We start from the raw sequence: 22500 nt of genomic DNA on the forward strand, positions 1-22500 counted from the left end.
CTTTGTGCACTGGTGCTCAGTCATGTTGGAACAGGAAGGGGCCGTCCCCAAACTGTTCCCACAAAGTTGGGAGCATGAAATTGTCCAAAATCTCTTGGTGCTGAAGCTTTAAGAGTTCCTTACACTGGAACTAAGGGGCCGAGCCCAACTCCTGAACAACAACCCCACACCATGATCCCCCCTCCACCAAACTTTACACTCGGCACAGTGCAGTCAGACAAGTACCGTCTCCTGGCAACCGCCAAACCCAGACTCGTCCATCGGATTTCCAGACAAAGAAGCATGATTGGTCACTCCAGAGAACACGTCTCCACTGCTCTAGAGTCCAGTGGCGGCGCTTTACACCACTGCATTCCACGCTTTGCATTGCGCTTGGTGATGTAAGGCTTGGATGCAGCTGCTCGGCCATGGAAACCCATTCCATGAAGCTCTCTACGCTGTTCTTGAGCTGATCTGAAGGCCACATGAAGTTTGGAGGTCTGTAGTGATTGACTCTGCAGAAAGTCGGTGACCTCTGCGCACTATGCCCCTCAGCATCCGCTGACCGCTCTGTCATTTTACATGGCCGACCATTTGGTGGCTGAGTTGCTGTCGTTCCCAGTCGCTTCCACTTTGTTATAATCCCACTGACAGTTGACTGTGGAATATTTAGTAGTGAGGAAATTTCACGACTGGACTTGCTGCACAGGTGGCGTCCGATCACGGTACCATGCTGGAACTCACTGAGCTCCTGAGAGCGACCCATTCTTTCACTAATGTCTGTAGAAGCAGTCTGCAGGCCTAGGGGCTCGGCTTTATACACCTGTGGCCATGGAAGTGACTGGAACACCTGAATTCTATAAATTATTTGGATGAGTGAGTGAAAACTTTTGGCAATATAGTTTATGACTAACACAGAAGAGTCTGTATGCATCTCTATGTCTCGGCTGAATGTCTGCCGAGAAATGTCCTAAACTCATAGTTATACAGTATTTTCTCTTCTAAATATGTGGCTCCTTTGGAGAAATATGCCATAGTTTTATCCCACTCTATCCTCCTATGTTTATTTTCTCTGCCGCAAAGATGCACTTCTTCCCCGAACCCAACCATCCAACCTCAGCCCCTCTGTGGTTTTGGACGCCCCACTCATGATCTAGCTTTGCCGTTGGGCCTTATTAACGAATAATGACTCACAGATCTTTGAAACAATCAGAGTAATTCTGTCGAACAGCTGTTAAATATTCCATCCATACCATATTTCTGTTTGTAAGTATAAGTTTTTATTGTCAAACAAACAAGAACAACAAAAAATAGATACAGAATAAATAATCCATACAGATCATACACCATGAACTATATTTAACAATGCTGAAGGCCACGATTTGCAAACAGTAATACTAATTAAAGCTAACTCTTTTTTCAGCAGGAAGCATCCTGACCAGTCACAGACATCCAGATGATTTTCTGCCATCTGTTCTGATGAGTCAGGCCATTCATGTCAGCCAAAAGTTCTAAATTATATTAAGAAAATGCAGAATGGTTCAAGTATTCATTCATTGTTCTCCATATTTGGCAAGAGACATCGCAATCACAACATGCAGTTCACCATTTATGTCTCTGTTGAAAAGCTCAGCATATCTCACAACTGTTTACAACTTAATCAGTCCTGAGAGAGCATAAATATCATTAATAAAGAATAACACCATGTCAGTTATTAAAATATGAAGTCAACATGGTAAGCTGCTACATACATGTGACACTATTCACACAGTCATCATGGGTTTAAATCTAGGGATGTGCCTGAGTATTCAAGGACATGGTTCACCTTCCCAGGTGTCAGTATTCGAATACCTAAATCTATTGGGGTTTTCATTAGTTTGCACCACAGAAAGTTAGAGGCAAAACATAAAGGCCAACTATTCAGCCAAACATGGTTTAAAATGGGCTGTAACATAGGACAGTTTTGCTTGTATCTGTGAACAGGTATGTTTTATACTACACTATGAAACACTAGTGCTTTAGTGTGAGCACATTGCCAAAGATGCACTGTTAAGGATGCGATACTAGAGGCATCCTTTATCCTATCATAGCAACCACTATTGCATATGGAATTGCATTATTTTATCATTACTTTCCTGATGTATTAAGCAGTTTGCTGATGTTATAGGCAAGTCTTTATCGTATTTTGAGCCCTGAAACGACCCTGAGGTTAGACCACTGTTAGAATCTGGAAAAACTACAAAACTCTGTGAGACACGGATGACATGGATAAGGTTACAACCTACATTGCTGTCGGATTTTCGTTGTTTTCCTGTTAGCCATGAGACTGTCTTGTATCCTTTTATCCAGCTCTCTCCAGCGAGTAAAAGCCAGTCTGAGATTAGCTCTTGTCCAGTCTTTGCTCAGCCGCTCTCTCTTCTTCTCTTCCTTGCTTCTGCTGGGAACGTCTTCTTTGGTCTCTTCGCAGCCTCTGCCATGATGTCCACGCTGGGAAGACCGTCCTAGCCTCTTATACCTAGCTGAGTGAGACGTGTTGCCATGAAGTGTTACACAGTCCTTGTGAGAAGACGTGGTTAAGTATGAGGTGTCAGAGGCGCCCGCTTCTCCAAAGTTGCATAGCGCTATAGCAGGAGTTCTGGGCCGGACTGGCAATGACAGAGATGCCGTTCTCACTACGGTAAGTCAGGGTACAATCAAAATGATTTTGAAGCCGGTATTTTGAGTTTAAATTGCTGCATGACGTTGCTTTAAACTACCTGTTACCATGATGTCATGCAACAATACCTATGGAACAATATTTTCAATGCTATCCATGGTCAATGCTATCCAACTTGGGTTGGCTGGTGTAACAGTTAAGTGGTACTGTGGTGTTTAAAAATGATGATATTTCACAATTATGTCAAATTTCTATTCTACATCTGAAAGGCTAAATAAACACATTGCACTTATTTGTCTCCTGGATCGGCTCACTGATTGGTGATGTGGGAGCGTTCAAGTCGTGATGAAAGAAAGAGGGGGAAAAATCAGAGCCAGGAAAAACATCGGAAAAATTAAGCATGAAAGCAGCTCAGCGACGGCTAAGAGCTACACATACCACAGAACGTTTGATTTTGGCTACACCAGCCACTTTGCGCTCTCAGATACCCTCTAAACGGGTGTCACTTTAGCATCAATCCACTGAACTCAAGCCTGTGCTGTGTGGCACATTTGGCCTGCTAACTAAGCTATTGTTAGTTCACGGGAACAGGTTAAGCTTCAGCTCACTCGCCTAACTTATTTTAGCAGAGCAGAGATGGTCAGAAGTTGGCTGATCGAGCTATAGGTCCAGACGCCACAGAACAGGTTTTGCCTTTCTGACCCTTCAGTGTGCCACGATTGGCCCCTCCCAGTCTTCCATGTACTTCTTTGTTTTGATTCCTTCTCAGTCCGGCCCCCTTGTTTTCTTGACTCCCTGATTTGCTCCACCTGTTTTCCACCTGTGCCTTGTGAACCATCGTTATCCCTGCTGTATTTAAGCCCTGTGTTTTCCCCTGAGGGTGTATTGCTCGTAGTATATGGTATTGGTTTCTGTGTTCTAGTCCGTTTTGCTGTTTATTATGTCTGTTCGTGTTGGCTCCTTCACCCTGGACTGTCTAGACCCTGATTTTCGGATTTGCCCTTATTTGGATAAATCTCGCTTATCTCCGCACATGCGTCCACCTCATCCTCGCTCCCCAATGCTACACGGTGTCGGCAGTTCACCTTCACTCTCCCAGATTTAAGGATTTTAACTTCCCTTACAGAGACGTCACATGTATTTCACATGTGGAATATGCTTTAACCATATTCGCTTACAGGTAATCACCCCTTTTTTCATGCGATCCCATTTTCACATGATGACACACTTTTGCACGTGAACCCTTTTCCCGTTTTCTAACCACAGCTGGTTTGCGCCGTGTGTGATATTCTACCTGGTAGATTATGTGAAGCATCTGAACACAAATCTTCCACGACCTGCCCTCATCACCGTCATAGGGAAATCTAGAACACCCAAAGCTGTGTAAGCTTTACTAAAAGGCTGTCTTGTAAGGTAATAACAGGCCTATTTGCTATGCAACATTTTGACTACAGGAGAATAATATTTTGTGCTGGCTGTAATTACACGCTATCATTTCAGTCGGCGCGTCTGGCGAATCAATGCTATGAAATATTGAAGAAGCTGCAGGAGAAGAGCAGATAAACAAGGCTGCCTGCGCCCTCCCAGCCTCGCTCACTGATGCAGCCTCTCCGCCGCACATCTGTGGAGAAAACGCCGATTGGATAAACGTGGTCATGTGCTTTCCTGGCAGGGCTCTGGGTAGGTCACGCAGTCCCAGCCGAATCATGCATCACGAGGGTGGCAGAGTGCAACAAATCAGCATCAGGACTAAGCCAGACAAAAACAAACAAACAAACAAAAAAATCACCGGCTTTCACCCACCTAGAGCAGGAAGGTGATCCAGACTGAAAAATGATATAAAATCAGTCTGACTGGCCCAGCTGAGGACAGAATGGTCCAGAAACACAACGCTACCGAACGATGGATACGACCCTTCATTGCCTGGAAATGTTGTGAGGTTTACTGCATAATGAAACTCCATCCAATAAAAGGCAAAGATTTATGTTCTTCTATTGTCTAATGATGGAGACACAGCTAACGCGCTACCGCAGCAAAAATGAGTGCTGCGACACTCTGAGCACCATCAATCCTCTTTACTGCACCTGTCTCTTCAGTCAGAGGAGTCAGGATGGGGGTCGTTCCTGTTTGTTTGTGCTCTGTGAAACTCACATTGCATTAGATCTCAGTCATTTCAGCTTAGCATCAGCAATGTCTCGTCCCCAAGCTCTTAGGAAGTTTTCCCTTTGAATCCTGGTTCCTCTCATTGTTTCTTTCTTGTGCTGTTAGGGAATTTATCCGTTTGAGTCTTGGTTTCTCTCAGTCTGTCTTCTACATGTTCTTACTGATTTTTTCCTTTTGACTCTTGGTTCCTCTCTATGTTTCTCCTAATGTTCTTGGGGAGTTTCTCCTTCTAAACCCTGGTTCCGCTCTGAGTTTCATCCTCATGTTCTTGGGGTGTTTCTCCTTTTCTCTCTTGGTTCCTCTCTGGGTTTCATTCTCATGTTCTCAGGGAGTTTCTCCATTTGACTGTTGGTTCATCTCTTTGTTTCTTCCTCTTGTTCTTGGGAAGTTTTTCCTTTTGACTCCTGGCTCCTCTTTGGGTTTCTTCTACCTGTTCCTAGGGATTTTCTCCATTTCATTCTTAGTTCCTCTCTGGGTTTCTTCCTCATGTTCTTGGGAAGTTTGTCCTTTTGACTCTTGGTTCTTCTCTGGGTTTCTTTCTCATGCTATTTGAGAATTATTCCTTGCCACTGTTGCCCTCACTAGCACGCATTGGAGGTTTGGACCTAAAATTCTGTAAAGATCCTTTGGGACATTGTCGGTTGTAAAATATGCTACCCAAAGAAAGTTGAATTAAACAGCAATAAGACAGAGAGCTTTCCAGGGCCGCCGTTTGCTTTCCAAGCTGCTGGCTCCAGCTAGCAGAAAAGACGTAGACTTTTCAACATGCAGGAATATTCGTCAGCCAAGCTCCGGTGGAGCACCTTTGATGCACTTGACTCAGAGTCCCAGGGGCGAGACAGGCGATCACAGGCACATTAAAAGTGAATGAAGACTCACACTTTCTTCTAACTCATACACTCTCTCTCCCTCTCTCTTCCAGGCCAGCTCTCATCTCTGAGCCAAGCTGACCCCTGGGGAAAGAGCACAGCAATCAAGCCTCTTCAAAACATGTTTTTTGGGAATTACTTTACTCTTACACTGTTTCAGTGATCACACAGTGATTGGGACAATGTCGCATAGGCTACTGCGCACATGACATCAGTGTTTTCTGGCACCCAAAATGCCAATCCTGTTCTTTTTTCCATCACACCACAGCTCCCCAGAGGGATTTTTTGAGGATAAAGCGTGACGCTGGCAGCAGTGAGTAGGTTGCCTGGGCCAACGCTCATAAATGGAGCATAATAAATTCCCTTTTTTTTTTTGTCCTCATCGTGTAGTGGATGCAACTCTAGGTGTGAAAGGTCACAGAAAGACAGCTGAGAGCTTTCTTTTGTCAGAGGACGTCATGAGGAAAAAGAGCAAACTCATGGCAGAGAAAACAACACGAAGAGCTGAGAACGACGATGAAGAAAAGACCAGCAGGTTCCAAGACGACCCCGTTATTCACCGTCTCGAGCCATTTTCCTTTGCTCTCGGATTTGATCCCACCTTTAAGTTTTCATTGATAATATAGCAACATCATTAAGGTAATATATCCTAGACCGCCAAAGAATGCTGCATTAAAAATGACCTTCATTTACATTTCAGGATGTGAACAATGTGACATTCTGAACTGGTGCATGTTGGTTTTTGTAGATATTTTTAAAATAACTGTATAATGAGTTGAATTTTGGCTTACGGTTCAATTTAGTTGACTGATCTGATGATCTGGCTACCAATTACTTTACTGTTTTACAGTTTTTAAAAAGCTGCCTTATGGCTGCAGGTCGTCCCTCTTTAGGGCACCTATTCAACAGTAACGTGAATATAACACAAAACACAAGGATAAAATGTTCAAAACTAGATCAGGTTTTATTTTTTTATATTTTAGACCTGTTCCATGAAAACATGTCTGGATTGTGTTGGGACTTCCTTACTAAATGGTATTGGAGCAGCTATTCCTATAGCAGTAGAACATAATCAAGAAAAAAACAAGAGGTCACAAATTAGTTTTTTTTCCAATATTATCGTTTTGTAATTATTGTTACTTTTCACCTGGATCACCTTCATTTTTACAAGCCCAGATTTCACTGTATTAGCAATTCCAGAATCAAGCTGAGTGCTTAGGGAGAAGCCACAGATGAAAAATGCCTAATGCCTCAGAAAATGTGGTGAATTTTCTAGGCCAGTTTGGAGAAACTGAGCTGTGACTAAATTCCAAATGCTGCTCAAAATCCTGAGGAGACCACGGTTAATCTGAGTGTCATGAAAAATCTAAAGAGATGCTGAGGGCTGACAAAAATGAGGACTCACACACACACACACACACACACACACACACACAAATATACACACAACAGCCAATTCTCTTAGGACTTCATAACAAATAAAACAAACAAACACAGTAAAATGGCATAACATGATAAGCAATATAGCAAGTAACAAATATATACATGAATAGCACAGGAGATGTACTAATCATACTCTAGGCCTGTCACAAATATTACGTTACAACAAACAACCGGAATCAGTTGCATTTTCATCTATTTCTGACATGGTGCAATGACACCTTTGACACCCAGAGGGGCGGCGGTGAGCGATGTTTGTTTACCTGATGTCTGTTAATGACGCCTTTAGAGGGCGGCGGTGAGCGACGTTTGTTTATCTGATGTTTGTTAATGACGCATTTAGAGGGCGGCGGTGAGCGACGTTTGTTTATCTGATGTTTGTTAATCACGCCTTTAGAGGGCGGCGGTGAGTAACGTTTGTTTATCTGATGTTTGTTAATCACGCCTTTAGAGGGCGGCGGTGAGCGACGTTTGTTTATCTGATGTCTGTTAATGACGCCTTTAGAGGGCGGCGGTGAGCGACGTTTGTTTATCTGATGTTTGTTAATGATGCCTTTAGAGGGCGGCGGTGAGTAACGTTTGTTTATCTGATGTTTGTTAATGACGCCTTTAGAGGGCGGCGGTGAGCGACGTTTGTTTATCTGATGTTTGTTAATGACGCCTTTAGAGGGCGGCGGTGAGCGACGTTTGTTTATCTGATGTCTGTTAATGACGCCTTTAGAGGGCGGCGGTGAGCGACGTTTGTTTATCTGATGTTTGTTAATGACGCCTTTAGAGGGCGGCGGTGAGCGACGTTTGTTTATCTGATGTTTGTTAATGACGCCTTTAGAGGGCGGCGGTGAGCGACGTTTGTTTATCTGATGTCTGTTAATGACGCCTTTAGAGGGCGGCGGTGAGCGACGTTTGTTTATCTGATGTTTGTTAATGACGCCTTTAGAGGGCGGCGGTGAGCGACGTTCGTTTATCTGATGTTTGTTAATGACACCTTTAGAGGGCGGCGGTGAGCGACGTTCGTTTATCTGATGTTTGTTAATGACGCCTTTAGAGGGCGGCGGTGAGCGACGTTTGTTTATCTGATGTTTGTTAATGACGCCTTTAGAGGGCGGCGGTGAGCGACGTTTGTTTATCTGATGTTTGTTAATGACGCCTTTAGAGGGCGGCGGTGAGCGACGTTTATTTATCTGATGTTTGTTAATGACGCCTTTAGAGGGCGGCGGTGAGCGACGTTTGTTTATCTGATGTCTGTTAATGACGCCTTTAGAGGGGCGGCGGTGAGCGACATTTGTTTATCTGATGTCTGTTAATGACGCCTTTAGAGGGCGGCGGTGAGCGACGTTCGTTTATCTGATGTCTGTTAATGACGCCTTTAGAGGGCGGCGGTGAGCGACGTTCGTTTATCTGATGTCTGTTAATGACGCCTTTAGAGGGCGGCGGTGAGCGACGTTTGTTTATCTGATGTTTGTTAATGACGCCTTTAGAAGGCGGCGGTGAGCGACGTTTGTTTATCTGATGTCTGTTAATGACGCCTTTAGAGGGCGGCGGTGAGCGACGTTTGTTTATCTTATGTTTGTTAATGACGCCTTTAGAGGACGGCGGTGAGCGACGTTTGTTTATCTGATGTCTGTTAATGACGCCTTTAGAGGGCGGCGGTGAGCGACGTTTATTTATCTGATGTTTGTTAATGACGCCTTTAGAGGGCGGCGGTGAGCGACGTTTGTTTACCTGATGTCTGTTAATGACGCCTTTAGAGGGCGGCGGTGAGCGACGTTTATTTATCTGATGTTTGTTAATGACGCCTTTAGAGGGCGGCGGTGAGCGACGTTTGTTTACCTGATGTCTGTTAATGACACCTTTAGAGGGCGGCGGTGAGCGACGTTTGTTTATCTGATGTCTGTTAATGACGCCTTTAGAGGGCGGCGGTGAGCGACGTTTGTTTATCTGATGTTTGTTAATGACGCCTTTAGAGGGCGGCGGTGAGCGACGTTTGTTTATCTGATGTTTGTTAATGACGCCTTTAGAGGGCGGCGGTGAGCGACGTTTGTTTATTTGAGCTTAAGCTATTTTTGTTTTATTTTTGTCAGTATCAACAACCAGTAAGCAAGACAGCTAATCCGTCTGTTGCTCACTTTAGGCTTGTACTTTAAGTTTAATATGAAGAATAAAAACACAATCAGATGATTAACTGCAATTATTTATATGACGGTGAATCGCCAGTTAATATTCTGTGATAATGACAGGCCTGCCCTACCGGCGCAATCAAGATAAAAGCAACTAAGCTCGTTACTGTCCTGTTAAATCATACACGTTTATTCTGAATCTGAGATCACTAAGCTCTCAAAAAAAGCCAAAGAGGGGGAGACACATTTGCTAGATGGCAAGATTATGTGTGACGCAGATTCCAGACGTCTTCATCAAAAACATGAAAAGAAACCAAAAAAAACCCGTTGGTGTCCTCAGCTGCCTCGACCCCTCTGCATTAGGTAATGGTTGGAATGAAAGCAACCTTTTCGGACATGCTCGCCAGCAGACCATCCGCTGCTCTAATCTAGTATTATCTTAGTACACGTGATGAGAAAATGACAGGCTTATGCTGCAGCAGATGTCCTCATAGAAGGCAGGTGGCAAAAAGAAGTGCCATGAAGCGCTTTTTGATCAGTGAGCCCTGCAGAATGCAGGTAACGCTCAGATCTGCCGGACATGACATTTCATCTAATAAATTACATCGGGATGGTCTTTAATCCTCTATTACTGTAATACGAATAGAGAATCTGTAGACTTATTCAATCAGCTGGGTGTATATGCACATAAAAGACCAGCTGCACACCCTACAGTCCAGCAGATAGAATGATCTCGTTCAAAACATGATCATGGAGATTCTGCTGAAACAATCTGGACATCGCAGGCCTGTATTAAATATGCAGAAAATGTTCCGTGCATCGTTTTAACACCATTACCTAATAAGGCGCAAAGCACAGCGTTTCAATATTCTCAGCGCAATGCTTTCTCATCCTAATGCCAGAAGCCAGGCGATGTAAAGGTGACAGGGAGAAATCTGATTAAATGCATTCATTTTTTTTTCCTGCTGAAAGACTCAGTCGAAGCAGCACTGCAGAGCGTTGAGCCCAGACACACAGCCACAGCACCAGGACCAGGACCAGGACCAGAATCAGATCCAGCACATGCAAGGGCTGCACAATATATAATCAACTAATCATTATCGCAATATTTGCTTTTACAAATGCAATATGTACTCAAGTCTTCAGAGGCCATGAGCCGATGCAATAATTCTCTGAATTGTTATCTTGAGAAAACAATATCTTGTTATTTCAAGGTAACAATTTTGTTGACTTCAGATAACAAGATGAGCAACCTGTTTCTTTAAGATGACCATTTTGCTGCTGAGCTCTGTCATGAGATTAAATTTCCCCACTTAAAACTCACGGCCACATTAAATAATGTAGGATATACACTCACTGGCCACTTTATTAGGTACAATAAACTGCTTGTTAACACAAATAGCTGATCAGCCAATCACACGGCCGCAGCTCACTGCATTCAGGCATGTTGAGGTGGTCAAGACAACTTGCTGAAGTGCAGACCGAGCATCAGAACGGGGAAGAAAGGGGGTTTAAGGGGCTTTGAATGTGGCGTGGTTGTTGGTGCCAGACGGGCTGGTCTGAGTATTTCAGAAACTGCTGATCTGCTGGGATTTTCACGCTCAACCATCTCTAGGGTTTACAGAGAACGGTCCGAAAAAGAGGAAACATCCAGTGAGCGGTCAGTCGTGTGGACGAGAATGCCTTGTTGATGTGAGAGGTCAGAGGAGAATGGGCAGACTGGTTCCAGATGATAGAAAGACAACAGGAACTCAAATAACCAACCAGAATCTCTGAGGAACGTTTCCAACACCTTGTTGAAAGTGTGGCACGAAGAATTAAAGCAGTTCTGAAGGTAAAAGGGGGTCCAGCCTTTTACTAGAATAAAGTGGCTGGTGAGTGTAATTAGAATTTCAGCTGTTGTGATTAGAAAACTGCGCTCTTTCAAATTGTGATTACAACGTAAAAATGAACAATCATAGCCCTCACTTCAGGAATAAGGTTTAGGAATAATGCTTACAGATTTGAATATTGAACTTGACTGAAATGCACATCTCCAAACGGAACCACCTTCCAGATAAGTTTATCTGGGGGCTTTGATGAATCAAGACACTTAAATGGTCCAACAAATGTAAATCATCTTGGCCAAAATAAAGCAGGCCAGTAATTATCCAACCCTTCACCGGAGTCGTTTCATTTACTGTGAGGTGGACTGCATAGCCATAAACTCACAATGTGCTGTTTTTCCATAATTTGCAGCTGTGCCAGTTTTGGGTTATTTGGACTTTTTCAGCTCGAGTATTTGCGTAACTGGCAACCGAAGCGGAGAGCTGAGGTTATTGGAAAGACACTTTTGTGGGGAAAACGTCTAGTTCTGCTGAAAAGACAAACAGCCACAGGCTCCCTCCAAAAGTAACTTTTCTTTATTAGGTTACTAGATAACAAAATTAGCACACATTAACTAGAGTGACCGGAAAATTACGCTTTAGCACCCAAACAAGCTCCCGCGGGGCTCGCAGTGTCCACAGACATGGCCATGCATAATGTGGTTAGGGAACAGAGATGATCTCCCCACGGACGCCTCTGGAAGGACGTAATCAACTTTCGCACGGACAGCTCCTGTAATGCGGCATGGCCGAGTGGGACACGGCACGAGTCAGCTGGGAAATGGTCACTTGGAGGAGCGGATGGACGCCCTCCAGCTGACAGCAGGCGAGCTTAATTGAACGGTGCCAAGGCCTCAGTGATAGTAATCAGAGAGAGAAAAAGGTGCTCTAAAATTAAGACGGGGTCATTAGTGGTCAAATCCCGCTTTAGTGAAGATTTCTCTTTGCAAGAATGAATAAGTAGATATCAATGTGGTCAAGCACAAAGCATCGTTAGATCTCACTTTGAGAGAAATTCTACCCATAACACCCCAAGATAAAGACCATATTACCCATATTGTCCCTTTTTAAGCTCTTTAACGAGAAGAAACACTTTGAGATTTTCGTTGGGAGTGACAAGGATGGACAAGATTAGAAATGAGCAGATCAGAGGGACGGTGAAGGTGGAGCAGTTTGGAGATAAAGCCAGAGAGGCCAGGTTGAGATGGTTTGGACATGTGTTGAGGAGGAATAGTGGATATATTGGGCAAAGAATGTTGGAGATGGAGCTGCCGGGTAGAAGGAGAAGAGGTAGACCTCAGAGAAGGTTCATGGATGTAGTGAAGGTGGAGATGGAGATGGTTGGTGTGAAAGTAGAGGAGGCAAGATGGAGGCAGATGATCCACTGTGGTGACCCCTAAAGGGAGCGGCCGAAAGAAGAAGAAGAAGAACGAGAAGAAACACTTTATTAATCTGCCCATCGTGTATAAAATTTACAAGGAATAAACTGAGGCAATTTACTGGGGGAAGACAAACATTAGAGGCTGTATGAACCAAAAGCAAAGTGATTTCATGACGGCTGGGAAAGACACACACACACACACACACACACACACACACACACACACACACACACACACACACACACACACTGAAGGAACCCCTTAATGAGCTTATCAAAGCAAGAATATCATAACTGTTCTTATGAGATGATTATATGTCACGAGACATTTGTCTTCTGGGGAAAAATAAATACAGACAGGAATAACTTCCCATGCAGTATTAGCATTTAATCTCTACTGCCAGATTGGGATTTTGACCAGGCCATCAGGATTAATAATCCCCATCTTTAAATCTGTCTCATATCATATTACAGAGACATTTAGCTTTTTATAACAAGGAGATATTTAGATATCATGTTTCACTTTAACAGTTCATCTCGATCCAAACGTTCAGACCGAATTATTTCTGAATTAGGGGGCACTTGGTTAGGGGAAGGGCCCCTCCTACACACTGGAAAACAAGGTGTAAAGAGTAGGTTTTATTTTTTTCCTTCTTCAATAGTTCAATATTTTCAGAATCAATTCTAACAGCTATAATAAAACCAATAACAAGTTCAAATGTCTGGAATATGGTCATATAATAAGCCATATCCAGAAATGATTCATACAGCGCAGAGAATCTGAGACTTTATCAATCAAAAATCTGAGACTTTATCAATAATTTAAACGGTTATAAAAGAAACAGTGATTCAAAGCGATGTTCGCTTTCTCTGATTTCAGGTGCCGTTTAGCCTAAATGCTCAATCAGTTTGAGCAGCAGAAATCAGTGACAGTGTTGGCCGTGGGGATCAAATTCACAGGACATTAGACCAGCGACATAATCTCTGTTCATACTGAGCATCAAGAGCTATTACAACAAGATAAGGGGCAGTCGTGGGCTGGAGGTTAGGGAACTAGCCTTGTGACCGGAAGGTCGCCGGTTCGATCCCCAGAGCCGACAGCACATGACTGAGGTGTCCTTGAGCAAGACACCTAACCCCCAACTGCTCCCTGGACGCCGTGGATAGGGCTGCCCACTGCCCCCTAGTGTGTGTGTGTGTGTGTGTGTGTGTGTGTGTGTGTGCGCGCTCACTAGTGTGTATGTGGTGTTTCACTTCACAGATGGGTTAAATGCGGAGGTTAAATTTCCCCGTTGTGGGATTAATAAGGGTCTCTTAATTTTAATTTTAATTTTTACTCCTCTCTACCGGAAAGACATCACGCTCGATACGCAGAGCACAGCAAAACAACAGAAGCAGAAATGATGACCAGTCTTTCTCTGGTGCCTACATACTGCTATTATTTTAGAAGGCTGATTTTCTGTAAACTGTATTTATCTATTTTTAGCTTTATCGTTTTCTGACGTGTGCTGAATTTCGCTTTGAACTAAAAACGTGTCTTTTGATGCATTTAGAGCAGCTCTGAAACAGAAGAAGTCTTTAGTAAAATTAGTAAAAGTTACTAAAAAAAATAAACTGTAATTCTCTATTTGGAGTAATTTCTCCATATACAGTTATTATGAATAGGCATTTGATCAGTGAGATTCGGCCACTGCTTTTCCGATATGACGCATTCTGGATATGAATTTTATTATAAGTTCTATATCTTTCTCAGTTGTTACGGGTTCAATTCCAGCTTCATTCCACATCAAACACTCATTTTTACAGCTTCCTTCAAAGTGTTTGAAACCTGCAGAACAGCCTCAAATGAGAATAATGAGAATCACACATGCACAAAAGCCTTGCATCACCATGTTTGTTGTTTTTTAATATATTTTTTTTCATAGTTTCGCAGATAAACGGTTCAAGAGTACTTAGAACTTGAGTACTTGTTACAGTAAGTTCCTTTCCTGGTTAAGAATGTTTTTCCCTTCTGTAAATTTATCATTTTGGAGACGAGGTTTTGCCCCGATGGCAACATTATACACGTACAGTTGTAGCAAAAGTTTGGACAGAGGTTTAATTTGAAGTCGGAGTAAGTTAACGCATCCTATCAAATCTGAAACATTACTGCAATTTCTGTTTGCTGGATTTAACAAAACATACAACATAAGGCGAAAAATATGGCATAACTTGCACAGGCAACATTTTTTCCAAATATGGAAAATTCAGATGAAATACAGTAGCAGTAGATGTGCAGATGTGTGCTCAGAAATAAAGATGTGTTCATTTATTTTCACTTAGAAATTCTACAAAACCTCAGCATTTAACTGTGTTTTGCTGCAGTCGGGGGGAAAAAAATTCTCAATTTTCTTCATTTTTTGACCTATTTTGAAAACGGCAGCTGCTCTTAATGTCATGTTAAAAGTTCGTGGGAGACGGACCAACAGAAACGGACCAAAATTACTTGGAAAAAGCATTTCTCCATTTACTTCCATTAACAGTTGAGAATGTTCAGACTTGTCCTGTAAAGTCCCATTTTTGGAGATCTTGTTTCCAGCAGCAGTGATTTGCAGCGAAAGTGCTTTTATATTAATGTCATAACAAAGTCATTCATAGTGGATACTGTGATTTATTATATACGGTGGTTACAAACTTTTAAATGCTACTTTACAACAACAAAACACTCAGCAGTGCTTGTAGCCGTGGTCACAAGGACATGTTAATGCTTCCTGTCATATTATTATTATATTATATTTTCTCCATACTGTCCAGCCTTAACTCACACTCAGCTCATCGCAATGACCACACAGCTGTAAAACTGTACGAAGTGCTGGCGCTGGTCATGCTGAATATTACATGAAGCTGATGGGTGACAAAATGTCCCTTTAAAGAGATCAAATAAACCTCGCTGTCATTCCTCTCACATTTGGCATCTCTGAACCTCATCACCATCACCGGCTCATCCAAAACACACAGCGGCGTTCAGATGGGGGGGGGAATCAAACCAAACAGTGCAGTTCATCATTGTCATTCTGATAATACACTCACTTCGCTCCTCTCTAGAAGGAGGAAAAAAATGTTAGGCAGATCAGTTCCCATGGCAACACAGCACAGTAGGCTCCTGTTGACTCGCTGAAGCATCACTATGGAGGCATTGAAGAAAACCGAACGGCCGCATCTCCAGGAAGACACACACACAGGCCTCACACACAGCTACCGTGAAGAAAGACGAGCAGAAGGATGTTACCGAATCCGGACACGGCATTAACAGCCTGCATGATGCCTGTCAACATTAAATTCCTGTCAACATTAAATGCCTGTCGACCTTAAATTCCTCAGCATACAGTAGTGTGCAAAAGTCAGAGATTCATTTTTCAGCATCGGGGAAAAAAACAAAAACTAAACAGACAACAACTAAATGTTTTATACATATTTCATTATTTAGTCTGTCCACTGTTTACCTTTATTACAGCTTCCATTCTTTTCAGGAAACTCACTTTCAGTTTCTCCACTCCTCCAAAGTTCAGTCTTAGAAGCTTATTGATCCTTTTTTGAAGTAATCAAACCCGTTCGGTGGTGTTGAGGTCTGGACTCTGGGGCGGTCAGTCCACTGTTCAGCTTCTCCGTTTGGTGTATCCGTCTCCTTTTCTCAGCGAGGTTCTTCTTGATCAGCTACACATCCTTTCAGACCCACAGCGCTGAGTGGTCTTCTCACAGTGGAAGGATGGACAGAAACTCCTGTGGATGTTCTCAGATCTGAAGCAGCTCTATCTTCTCCTCTCTCTTTTCAGTGCTGTTTATCTGATGAGGACAGGTTTGGTGTCTACCAGGTCTTCCAGGTGGTTGTTAGGAGCCACGTTGTTTTCTGTATCATTTTTTCATTTATTTTCCTTTGACGTTCTTCCTTATACGAGTGGATTATCATATCTAATCTCCTCAAAAACCTCCTAAAATGATTTATATTACTCAGTTAATGTTTTGGGTGGAAATGACAGAAATGAAGGGCGGTCTCTGACTTTTGCACAGTAAACTATAAATGCAGAAACACGTATAAAAGTTTATAGACGCCAACTTGTCCAGTGTGTCTTCTGCAATCAAGCAACAGCCTCTAGTCTTCTGGGAAGCGTTTACACTAGATCTTGAGGCATTGCTGTGAGGATTTGATTAAGCCTCAGTGAGGTCGGGTACTGATGTTGGACCAGTTCTGGATCAGTTCAACTCATCCCAAAGGTACTGGCTAGAGCTCCATCACTGCAGAGAATGCAGTTCCACTGCTCCACAGCCCAATGCTGGCCGCTCTAGACCACGCTTGCCATTGGGCCTGGTGACCTTAGGCTTATGTGTGGCTATTCCAGAGCATCCCATTCTACTGGTCAGTGCTATGGAGAGTATACATGCCAGTATACACAGCTGAATTCACTATTTAGACGGGGTGTCTGGATACTTTTGAACATACATCTATGCACGTGTACTGCTATGCCTGAACACTGCACAGGCAGGTCTCTCCACATGTCCCAGCCAGTGTAACTGATGCACACGGCCATGAACACACACTATTACGCATGCAAGTCATAACTACAGTGTTGACTTACATTATGCTTTTACAACTGCCACCCCAGAGCAAGGAATATATTAAACATTGATATTAAACATCCTCAAATGCACCATAATGTTTCAGCACTGCCAACCAAAGTGTGCTTAATAAATAAATGTTTTACAAATAAACATGCTGCAATTACTATTATTATTATTTATTATTGTTAATAAACACAAGACCACTTTTCGCGGTGGACAGGCAAATGCATTAATGCATTTATAAGATGTAAACAAAGTCTCGGCGATCAGTTTGCGGTGGAAAGGTTCTTGAGAAACTGACTGAGTATCATTTCTTTACAGTGGTGGTGATGGGAACCAGGGGTCAGCGTGTCTACAAATTTAGCCACTTTATTTATTACCCGCAAGCACCACTCAACTGACACGCGTCTCAAGTTTTCATACGCAGTGTTTACGATTCTACGACAGACAGACAGACAGACAGACAGACGGAACTTTATTGATCCTGAAGGGAAACTGCAGAAGCGGTGGTGCTATATCTGGGAAAAACAGCATTCCTTGGGGACCACTTTGCCTGGCCTTGGCTCGCCTGCACCTCTGACTATGGACTGCTTTTACAACACACCTTGTTTTTGGCCTAAAACTGCATTCCCCTTCATTCCACTCAACTGGTTTCTGTGAGGCAGGTTTCAGAAACTCGAGACGTCTGGTTCCTATCACCACAATGGAGCATTTCCGATGCAATGACTCTGAGCGGCTTTAACACCTTAACAACTGAATTATGCAGATTTTTTTTAAAATCCGTGGGACACGCCAGTGATCTGAAGGTCTACTAGAAGATCAAAACGTGCACGCTGCCAGTCTGCGCCCAGGCAAACGTGGCTTATGTGAGGATTATAAACCCGCCGGCTACCCAGCTTCTCTCCCTGAAGAGTAAATATGTGAACTGGGAGAAATCTGATGATGCTGTCTGATGAAATTCTCCTCCGGCCTCTCGCCTGTGATGTAAACAGCCCTGTGTAGATAAGCAGATGCTGCTGCTGCCGCTGCCTCACATTAACTGACTCACACCGCCACACACATCACTACATCAGTGGCTGTGACTAAATACAAAATGCAACGTCCCCTCGGTGCCTTTCATCATGCGCGCGACAACAGAAGGGGCACCGAGAGTTGCGCACAGACTTGCGCACAGCACTGCGCCACTTTCGTGCCCCCAACAAACGCCAGTCCGCACGTCCTTTAGCGCGATCCACCTGCAAAGGCCTTGTTTGTGCGGTGTTCCTGGGGCTTTTGTTCAAGGCAGACCAACACAGCGTCAATGTGCCATTCACAAAAGGCACGCGCGTTCACCGCCCCCCGTCATAAACACGGGGCTGATTAATTATAACTGGCCTTATGCGATATTATTACAGCTCAAATCACGGGATTATTAGGCTGGCCGCCTTTCACTGGAGCACAGAGCTGAAGTTGGCTTTCAGTTCGCCAGCTCGCCTTTGCAACCTTCCCGTTCTACCTTAAATGGTGCAGCGCGTACATGTAACTGCTGCACCATTTAAGGTGGAATGGAAAAATTCAAAGAACAAGCTGGCGGAAAAGAAGCTTCGTCAATAAAACCAACACTTTGTGTGTGTGGATGAGAAGGGGGAGAAGGGGGGAGAAGGGGGGAGAAGCCCCCCGCCCCCTCCGCCCACCCGAGACCCTCACTTGGCTACACTAAAAATGCAGGACGTCGTAAAAAAAAACAAACAACGTGCGGACAAACAATCGATTCAAACAGGTTGCCAGCGAGAGCCACGACGATGCTCACCGTGTGAGGCGACGGCGGGCCGCAGCAGCACGAGCAGCAGGGTCCCGGCGGCCAGCAGGCGCGCTCTCCATCCTCCGCTCAGTCCCGCGGCTCTCCCGCAGCTGGCAGACGCCGAGTGGCCCCTCCGTTCCGGGCAACGATCCGCAGCCCCGCCGCCTCCCAGCTCGGAGCAACCTTTGCGCGCGTTTCTCGAGGCCATCTGGACGCACTGGACACACAGGGCAGCGGCTCTAAACGAGCCGAAAGAGGCATCTGACCGAGCCTCGCCGGTCTGTTTTGGGCTCGAGCTCTTCCTCTCCCACGGGCAGCATCCAAACTTTAAGGCAGCGAGTCTGCAGCGCGCACAGCCGCATCCGTGCGCAACGCGCGCCTCAAAGCCGTCACGGTCAGGACGCCGCCGATCATCTCAGAAGAGAAACAGAAGCTCAGCTCGACGACGGAGAGGCGCGCGAACCCATCTCTCTCTCTCTCTCTCTCTCCATATGACATCAACGTGAAATGAGGGGAAAAAAACGCGTTCGTTACGAAAAAGCGGCACGTATCCGAGAGGACAGCTGGAGATAACGACGCGCGTGCACAGCGACGCCCCCTGCCGGACGCGAGCGGCAACGACACCCAGGAATGAAATGAACAGCGTGTACGGGAGTCAGAAAACGAGGGAGGGAGAGTTGTTTTCTTTCGTCCCCAAACTTGGGTTCAGACCCAGCGCTCTTCTGCGAGAGGCGCAGCTTGAAGTTGGCTTCCTACTAGAATGATCCGTTCCACCTTAAATGGTGCGGGCAGTCGCATTCAGGTGCCTCTGAGCGTGGCCTGCTCACCTCTTAAGCCTGGCTGTAAAAGCTGAAGTGGGTTTCCTATAACAATTCCCCGGTCCACCTTAACTGGTGCAGTTTACATAGTCACCAAATTCGCAGATGGAATTGACTGCGCGCCATTTAAGGTGGAACGGAATATTCGAAGAAGAGGCTGACGAGGAAGCCAAGTCCGGCTTGCTCAGTCGGGGATTTGAGGCGAACAGGCTACGTTTAGAGGTCGTGGTCATTCAGTTTGGGTCATTTCTTCATGTAGACTAAATCAATAAGACAGCAGTTCAGGCTGGTCCATTTTACTGTTGGTGACCTTGTGAATGGAGACTCCAGTTCCGGCAGTATTTCATGAAGACACCAAGGGCTTATAACAGGTTTAAGACCGATAATAGAGCGTTTAAGCCACCTTTAAGAGGGGGAGAGATGCTCCAGCACTGAAAGGCCTAAAATAATCAGGGCGATTGCATAACAACCGGAAAAGCCAATGTGTCAGGAGAGAGGTGTGCTTCCAGCTTCATCCACAGGGTGGCGCCGTTTCGCCGACAAAAAAAAAATAATATATATATTTTTTTCCTACTAATATATTTTTTTTCTAATATATATATATATATTTTTTTTCCCTACTAATATATATATATATATTTTTTTCTACTAATATATATATATATTTTTTTTTTTCTACTAATATATATATATATATTTTTTTTTATATTAGAGCAAAGCATTTAAAAATTTAAAGCACACTTGAACTATTTGAAATAAAAACAAAGACAGCACGTGCCTGCAGCAATATATATTTTAATTCAAAGTGAATTTCGACAATACACCATAATTTTCTTTAATTTGACACTCACCAAATAGTCACCAGGAAAACCCGCTTTTCGTGACAAAGTACATAAGGCTTGGTCACATATAAATCACTGAGAACTAGAGAGAAATAACGACCGAAAAACTGTAAGACATTACACCTTAAAAAAAAAAAAAAAAAAAAAAAAAAAAAACAAAGGAAAAAAGGAAAGGAAAAAACAAACAAACAAAAAAAACAATACAAGTTTCCCAGTCCTCATATACTGAATATTGCACAGTGCAATGGCTACAATGCAAACTAATGTAGCATAAAAATCATAAGCAAACAAATTAGAAAGCCACAAATCTACAAATATTAAAACAGTAACAGTTCAGGTTTAGTAAATCAAGTCCATTTGCTCTGAAGTCTACGTATATTATCTGATAACTTGCAGCGAGACTTAACTTCTACTAAAATATCGTCTGCACGGGAAAAAGTTAATAGATCTAAAGCAATCAAACCCAAACGAGAGGGGAAGAACTGTTATACAGTAGCACGTGTGACAAAAGACCCTGAATTTCTGTACACAAATCTCTAAAAGAAATAAACAAAGACCAAAAAAAAAAAAAAAACGCACAAATGAAAACAAGCCACAACCAACTTAGATGAGATAAACTGTTTGGTATAACGGGAGTCTTGACAATTTACAGTTTTAGTCTGTTAAATTCTTCTATGCTTGCCCACAATATATATTTGCTGAATTTCTTTTTTTTATTATTTATTATTATTTTTTATTTATCTCCAGTTGGGTTTGGTAGAACTTGTCAAAAGACTTAAAAAGATTTATTAATCTGATGCAATGCATACAACTGTACAATATATCCATGTACTAATTTTCTGTACTTGTCTCTAGTGCTACATGCTTAATAATGTCTTTATCTACAAGTATAAAAGTGAAATGAGTGATTTTGTGGCACTACGGCCACATTTTTGGACCAAATCTGCGACTGCACAAAGTACATTAAAGCAATTAACTTGCACAATGGTATGAAACTTTTCGCCCCGTGGAAGAGAAAGGGTGCTGTTCGGGTTCTCTGCCTTTGAAGGTGTTAGGACGAGGCGGCGAACTGCAGGCTGATGTTTACAATCACAGTGTATGTATGTAAAGCTTCCCAAACATGAGAGAGGACCATGTTAGCGTAATGGTAAAGATCCCTGATAGCATTTCATTATTGGATTTCATCTGTTGTTAGGATATTACTCATTAAGGAAAAAAAAAATTAAGAAAAAATAAAATAAACACACAAGCAAACAACAAATCAGAAGCATAAGGATATTTTTCCACTTTCGCTTAAAAATCAACACCAAGGGAAAAAATGGATATCAGATGAAGACATCATGTGGGGAGGGGCTGCACTGCGTGCTTGGCTCATAAAGGCCAAGTGCTGAAATAAAGCACCCCCCACCACACACACACACACACACACACACACACACACACAGGACCGGGTATCACTAGAAACTTTTCAATACCAATACTCAATGTCTTCATGACTGATACTGTAATGTTGCTTTTCTCAATACCTTTTTTGTTTTGATCACAAATCCAAACTGGACATGGCTCAAACGAGTTCTCAGGGCCGAGGTTCTGGAAGTGGGTGTTTACTGACCGCAGTGGACTACAGACTAACCAAGAAGCACCGACCTTAATGACACGCACACAGAATAATTTAGACAGCCAATCAGTGGTTTATGAAACAAGCATGCCTATTTGGCTTACGGGTGCTAAAGGCCTGTTCACACCAAGAAAATGAATGAAAAAATAAAATGATCTCAGTGGAACCTTCACACACTGGTCAACGTGCATTTTTTGTTTGTTTTAAAGAAGGTGGAAAACGGATGGAAAAGGCGGAAAAACTGCTCCGACGAGCAGCAGCGATGCTGAATTTCTCTGGATTAATTAATGTATATGGCTACTTGGGTTACTCACACTGCCTTCCCAGTGTGCAATAGTTTGGTCGCTCCTGGTCAAACTGTGTTACTGATGAGGTG

The 22500-nt window shown here is 43.4% G+C and overlaps 1 protein-coding gene across 5 annotated transcripts in view; it reads right to left on the reverse strand.

Moving 5' to 3' along the window:
- kiaa1549la (KIAA1549-like a) overlaps positions 1 to 19414 on the reverse strand; it is a 109407-nt gene extending 89993 nt beyond the window's left edge. For 3 of the 5 annotated variants that reach the window (XM_037540494.1, XM_037540496.1, XM_037540495.1), the window contains exon 1: positions 18856 to 19414. In XM_037540494.1, coding sequence (XP_037396391.1) covers positions 18856 to 19054 — 199 coding nt within the window. In that variant the 5' untranslated portion in view covers positions 19055 to 19414. The remainder of the gene's footprint in view (positions 1 to 18855) is intronic. The other 2 variants (XM_037540493.1, XM_017681983.2) reach the window with 2 other exon arrangements.
- Positions 19415 to 22500: the final 3086 nt, after the last annotated feature.

Source organism: Pygocentrus nattereri, chromosome 8 (assembly GCF_015220715.1).
Source record: "Pygocentrus nattereri isolate fPygNat1 chromosome 8, fPygNat1.pri, whole genome shotgun sequence".
NCBI lineage: Eukaryota > Metazoa > Chordata > Actinopteri > Characiformes > Serrasalmidae > Pygocentrus > Pygocentrus nattereri.